Below are 7,296 nucleotides of genomic sequence, written 5' to 3' on the forward strand. Positions count from 1 at the left end.
ATACCAACTTATTAAACATTTAAGACAGGGATACAAACCGAAGACTAGCCTCTGCAAAAATAAGAAGGGTGAAATCATTAGCGATATGGACGAAATTAAGATAACCTGGATGACATATTTTAAGGAAGTATTAAACAAAGGGGCACAACCACCATTACAACAACTGAGGCAGCAGCAGGCACGGCAGGAGATACAACAACAAGAGCTGGGGGAAGATGGAGAAGAAAATGAATTAACTAGACCCCCAACGCTAGAGGAGGTCCAAACGGCAATCCACATACAAAAAAGCCATAAATCACCGGGAATAGATAAAATACCGGCAGAACTACTCAAGCAAGGAGGAAGGAATTTGACACAACAGATGTACCAGCTAATACGAGAGATATGGATAGAAGAAGAAATCCCCCAACAATGGAAGAAAAGTATAATCTGCCCTGTTCATAAAAAAGGAGACAAACTGTTGTGTCAGAATTATAGAGGCATCTCTTTACTTTGTTCGGGATACAAAATATTCACAACCATCCTTAATCGAAGACTTCAACCTCTCACGGAAAAAATCATCAGGGAATATCAAGCAGGGTTTAGGCAAAATAGATCTACCATTGACCAACTATTTACAGTTAAACAAATACTAGCCAAAGCATGGGAATATGACATGGACGTTTACAATCTCTTTGTAGATTTTAAACAAGCCTATGATTCAATAGATAGAACAATTCTACCTAATATATTGGAAGAATTTGGCATACCATCAAAATTAATACGACTAGTGCAAATGACAATGACAGAAACAGAAGCACAGGTATGTATTCAAGGACAGATCACTGATGCGTTTACGATAACGCAAGGACTGAAACAAGGCAACGGACTGGCTCCAACGCTTTTTAATCTTGTTCTTGAATATGTAATTAGACGGTTGACGGTGAGCGGAAATAACATACTTACAAACAATCTACCCAATTAACAGCATACGCAGATGATATAAACATAATGAGCAGAACAATGAATGCAGCGGAAGAAACCTACGTTGAGTTGAAACAGAGTGCAGAAGCAGTAGGGCTAGCAATAAATACAAATAAAACAAAACTACTCATACAAACCAGATCAAATAGACCGGCGCAACAACACTTTATTGACGATATAGAACATGTGAATAGATTCACCTACCTAGGAGGAATGGATCTGGTTGCAAGCAATGAAGAAGAACCGGAAATAAATAGAAGGCTTGTGCTGGCAAATAAACCTATTTCGTGATGGGCCACGTACACCGGAAAACAAAACTCCGGGTATATAAAACAATAATCAGGCCCATAGTAAGTTATGGCTGCGAAACATGGGTGGTAACACAGAAATCTGCCAATGCATTAGATGTGTTTGAAAGAAAAGTATTACGTAGGATACTGGGCCCAATAAGTGAAAATAACAACTGGCGAATTAGGTATAATAGAGAAATATACGAGCAATATAGCGAACCAACTCTAGCACAATACACTAAACTGCAGAGATTACGGTGGGCAGGGCACGTGGTCCGCATTCATGAGAATAGAATCCCCAGAAAATTGCTGAATGCAAGAATGCAGGGAAGAAGACCTAAAAAGAGATGGGAAGACGAAGTCGATGAGGATGCCAGGAACTTCCTGGGAACGCGTTCATGGAAAAGAACAGCGGTAAATCGAAATGATTGGAGAAGCTTGTTGAAGGAGGCCAAGGCTCGATTTGGGCTGTAGTGCCATTGGATGGATGGATTTAACCTCTTGTTATGAAATAGCGTGTAGTATAAAGAATAAATAAATATAAAAAATGGACAATTTAGTCCAGAATTTTGTCAGATTGTAAACGTCGGGTTATTAAAATAATTATATGATGCTATTAGAAGGTTTGTTAAAGTTATTTTTTAGAAATAGTATATTATTTTTTGAGGTTATGTGATTTGTAAACAAAAACATTTTATTCATATACTTAAATTGAATCGTTTATTTCAGAAAGTGACTAATTTTGACAAAATGACTTTTTGGTGGATTTTTTTAATTTAAACGTAAATACAGCTTTTGTTGCAGAAAAGAATCAATTGCTGCCATAGGTGTTGCCTTGGCAGCGCAGAGAAATTAACGTTTAGTGCAGAAAGGGGCCATGCAACGCATGACTCCTTGCTTAAAAATTGTGAAACCACCAACTTTATTTCAGAAAGGGGCCAAGTACAAAAAATTATTTATTTTTTTCTTAAACAAATTTACAAGATAAATTTTTGAAAAATACAATACTTTTTGACAAACACTACAGGTTATTAGTGAGAATTTTTATTTTATATAAATAAAATTTTTGTTGAATGTAAACACAAACTTTATTTCCTCGTTTATTTCAGAAAGGGGTCAAGTGCAAAAAATTATTTATTTTTTTCTTAAACAAATTAACAAGATACATTTTTGAAAAATACAATACTGTTTGACAAACACTACAGGTTATTAGTGAGAATTTTTATTTTATATAAATAAAATTTTTGTTGAATGTAAACACGTTTTTTTTGTTTTTCTCAAAAGCAGGTTTTTGTGACTTGACCCCTTTCTGAAATAAACGATTCAATTAAGAAAACATACAGACTATAGAGACCAGTTTGGGTAAATCTATTTGTATGTTCGTTTTGCAGTTTATTTCAATCCTTATTAAGCCATTTTATAACATAAAAACACGACAACCAAAAAATAAATAAAATGCACAATAGAAAGAACACCTCACGGGCCGGGGACCGGGAATTTCAAATAACATCTTGAGTCATCTTGGTCTTGGTTTTGGTGCAAGTGCCAGGCCAGATGTGCGAGTGCGATGAACAAGATGTGTACTTCGTTGCATGCTGCATGTTTATGTCTGTCTTCCTCTAACGTATTCAATTTCTGTATACTGTTATTCTTGTCGCGCAAGACGATACTTTAACGTTTTGAAAATAACATGCTGGATAAAGTGCATGATAAAAACATGATACATCACATCTAATTTTTGGCAACACGTTATACAGGCTGTTATACTCAAACGTCATGTTAATATAACATGTACACGTTATTTATAACGGGTTTGTTACATCACAGGGCTGAATGACACCAATAACAAGAGACTTGTAAGACTGGTATGGGAGAAGATTCCTACAGGCAAAAGACCTCTCGGACGTCCCAGAATGCGATGGAGAGATAACATCCAAGCAGATCTCCGGATAATGAACATCCCATTTGACCGTAGGTTGATGGAAGACCGAACAAATTGGAAGAAAGTTGTACAGTCAGCCAGGACCCACCCAGGGTTGTAGCGCTACGTGATGATGAAGTGGTTAATAGGAAAAGAATTGGCCATTTAAGAGAAAATCTTAAAAAGGTTCCAACAATATTCAGTTTAATTTAAATAAAGACTGATTTAAATAAGATCTAAGATTTTAATATTCACTAAAAAATGTTTATTTGGGGTTTTTCTATTATAGGTTCATTTACGCTTTTTGGTTTGTTCCGATTTAAAAAAAAAATTAATATTAAAATTAATTAAAATTTAATTCATTGATATATTACAAATATTTCTAGGCTATACTTTAGTAATTTATTAAAAATAAACTTTCTATCTTATGGCATAATGAATTATTTGCTTATGAAACAAGTATTATCATTATACAGTAAAACTAGGGTAGGGGAAAGAAAGAACATGTCAAGTATCTTATTAACAGCTGATAAAATAATTAAATACTTCATAGTATATAAGTAGAACTGTATAAGATTCATGTAAATTTAGTTTAAAATAAAAGACTCACCTAGTGCAGCCTCGCAGGCCCTTTTCAGCTGAGAATGATAGGATCTTTTGATTTCTTTATCATTCAAGATTTTTTCTAGCGCTCGCAAAATAAACATCTCCTTCGTTTTTAAATTAGATTGCATTTTTATAGACCGTTATTTACCCTAATCTAGAAGAACCCACAAATTATCCAAGGGGTTCATTGTGGTAATGACGTGTAGAAATATGAAAAATATGTTTTGATTTGCAAAATCCTAAGGAAATATTTACATAGGTTTTAACATTTAACCGAGGCAAAAAAGGGATCATGTATCACACGTAAGCACACACTATTATAATTAATTGTTAATAGAATTGTATATTTTAATTTTCGATAAAATTTCTGTCAACATTGAACATTTTCACATTTACGTTTTGACAGCTGTTATGATGACAGTTGAATTGACGGGTCACCGACACGTGACGAAATAGGTATGTTCAGAAAGTAGGAGCTAAATTTGGCTGTATATATGGCGATCTAGTTACGGGGGCTATGCTGTATGCGGTAGTAACAAGGATTTATTTATTATTATTTCTAATAATAAATAAAGATTTATTATTATTTCGTATTCTTTGTACATTTCTCACAATACTTCCTTAATCGTTTTCTTCTGTGTCCATGCTATTCTAAGCATCCTTCTGTAACACCACATTTCAAATGATTGTAGCTTATTTATGTCCTTGCTTCAATGTCCAACTCTCAAGTCCATATTGCAATATCGAGAACACGTACCTAGCATTTCAACGCATTTCTTGCTATTTCTATCCTGGGCCCAATCGGCTGATGCAGTCTTTGATTAACACATCTGCAATAGTGGCGGCCTTCTGGTCCGGAATTGCGTAGATCTCAACCCATTTCGTGAAGTAATCCATTACGACCAACATGTATTTGCATCCATTTTCACTTTCTGGAAATAGCCCGGCAATATCCAAAGCTATTCTTTCAAACGGACTTCCAACATTGTACTGTCTCATAGGAGCCTTTCTTTTCCGGTAGGGTCCGTTACTTGTAGCACAGGTACAGGTAGTACATTTCTTACACCATTCCTTCACATCGTCGGAATTAGTCATCCAATAAAATCGTTCCCGAATTCTCTGAAGGGTTTTCTTTACACCAAAATGCCCTCATGTCTGTCCTCGTGACTATCGTGTAACTGACGAAGTACTTCGGCTACTCTGCTCTTTGGAATCACCAACTGTGTTCTTCTCGCTGAACCATCAGCATTTTCCATTACTCGTTTAAGCAAGCTGTCTTCCACAATAAATGAGTCCCACTGGGCCCAATACGTCTTAACTACTGAGCCTAGGCTTGATATTTCTTGCCAATATGGTGGACGATTTTCTTCTTTCTATTTTCGAATCTTCTGTAAAGCTGGATCTTTCTCTTGTTCTTCCTTGATCTTGGTAGGCGTCCACTCGTCGTTGACCACTGTTGTTCTTAGTACTGCTGCTTCCTTTGACTCTGTTTTGTTGCAATGGGAACACTCCGCTTGGCATGGCCTTCTAGAAAGAGAATCAGCGTTCCTGTGGCTAACGCTGGCCCGATGCTCGATCTTGAAATCGTATTCTTGAAGTCGTTCAATCAATCTGGCTATCTGACCCTCTGGATTCTTAAACTGATTTAACCATTTAAGGGCGGCATGGCCGGTTCGGATTAGAAACTTCTTTCCGTAGAGGTATTGATAGATGTGTTCCACTGACTTCACTACTGCTAGAAGTTTTCTTCACGTGACGCAATAATTTCGTTCAGGTTTTGAAAGCACTTTACTAAAATATCCAAGGACTCGTTCCTGTCATTACTTGTATCCGTGTCTAAGTGAACTCTCCTTCTGGCAGTGGATACCCTAGTATTGGCGCTGTTATTAAATGCCTCTTCAAAGTTTCAAAGGCCGTTTGGCAGTCTCCATCTCAGCAATAATTCCTTGCTTCCTCTGTAAGTCGCGTTAATGGCTTAGCAATATCTGCAAACTTCTTAATCAACCTCCGGTAGTAAGTACATAGTCCCAGAAACTTCTCACTTGCTGTTTATCAGTTGATTCAGGCCATTCCTTAATGGAATCAATTTTTCCTTTATCCACGGCCACTCCTTCTTTGCTGACTATGACCTAAATAATTGACTTTACTTTGAAATAGCTGGCACTTCTTGGGGTTTAACATTAACTGGGCAGCGTTAAGTCAATTAAAAACGTCTTCTAAACAGTGCCGGATTAACCATTAGGCGGACTAGGCGGCCGCCTAGGGCCCGGGCACTTGATGGGGCCCGCATCCCACACAAATGCAGTAATTAATATTGAAATATTTAAGCAGTAATCAAAAAAAAATTAAAAATGTTAAAAAATCAAATAGGGGTAACTGGAACAAAAAAAAGAGAATGGTTCAAACTCAGTTTTTTGCTTTGTCTTCTGTCAAATATCAGGAAAATACAACCGACTTCAAGACAAATTAAGCAGTTATCTTCAAATTCATTGTTATATTCCACGTTCTAATCATTCCCGCAATTTGGTAATCAATGTTACAAGCAAACTTTGATAAAAGCTGGTAATTATTTGGGTATGGTACGTTTTTTTTTTCAATTTCCACCCACCGATGGGCCTTATAGTCTATTCACTCACGGTAAAATATTGCAAAACCTCCGGATTTTAAAGAACCTTTGGATTTGAAACAAGAGCTTGGATTGACATGAAATTTGGTATAAGCATAGCTAACATGTCAAATAAAAAATGATATTGTGCCCATGTGTGTTTTTGCTCTACGGTTGAGTTCACCCCTTCTCGAGGGTGAAAAAATATACCGTCAAAATACGTCCGGAAGTGGATAAACTGACTAATTCTAAGCAACTTTTGTTCAATAGAGTTTTTTCATCAAGTCAATACATTTCCAGTTATTTTCAAGTGAATATCTTCATTTTTTAACAAAAATTATCACATTTTTAGACGGTTTTTCGCAAATAACTCAAAAAGTAAGTATTTTATCGAAAAAATATTCTTAGCAAAAATATAGTTTTAAAAAATTGAAAAAATGGTGTATGTGTGCAGTCTGTAGGCCCAGTAGAAGCAGAGTTGTAGCTAATGAAAAGTAGGTTCTTATTCGTCAAATGCCAAATCGAATATTTCAACGTGAAATAATTAAAAAGTGAAGCAATTTTCATGGAAAACTCATCATAACTTGTTTAAATGTTTTAAAAAAGCATTATTTTTATTTTAAAAAAATTTCTATCATAAAAAGTAAGCAAGTATCATTTTTTGGTAAAAAAAAACTGGTGAAAATATCCCCCTAATTAGCATCCCAAATGAAATTAATCCTTATCGCTTCACAAGCTACTTTACTACTTATTGTTTATATGCTTTGTAAGTTTTATTGGTATAAAGTGAAGTATATAGAAAGGGCTTGAACAAGTCACCAATCACGAGTGTATGCAATTTCTTTTATTTGGCTTAATGCCTCGACAACTAATGGCCATTGGCATGGTACAGTGGATTTTTCCAATCAGGT

The 7,296-nt window shown here is 35.7% G+C and overlaps 1 protein-coding gene across 2 annotated transcripts in view; it reads right to left on the reverse strand.

The window, feature by feature from the left end:
* LOC114333745 (brefeldin A-inhibited guanine nucleotide-exchange protein 1) overlaps positions 1-4,183 on the reverse strand; it is a 130,895-nt gene extending 126,712 nt beyond the window's left edge. For both annotated transcript variants that reach the window (XM_050662564.1, XM_050662565.1), the window contains exon 1: positions 3,785-4,183. In XM_050662564.1, the coding sequence (XP_050518521.1) occupies positions 3,785-3,908 (124 nt within the window). In that variant the 5' untranslated portion in view covers positions 3,909-4,183. The remainder of the gene's footprint in view (positions 1-3,784) is intronic.
* Between the last annotated feature and the right edge of the window lie 3,113 nt (positions 4,184-7,296).

This window comes from Diabrotica virgifera, chromosome 9, assembly GCF_917563875.1.
Source record: "Diabrotica virgifera virgifera chromosome 9, PGI_DIABVI_V3a".
Taxonomy (NCBI): Eukaryota; Metazoa; Arthropoda; class Insecta; order Coleoptera; family Chrysomelidae; genus Diabrotica; species Diabrotica virgifera.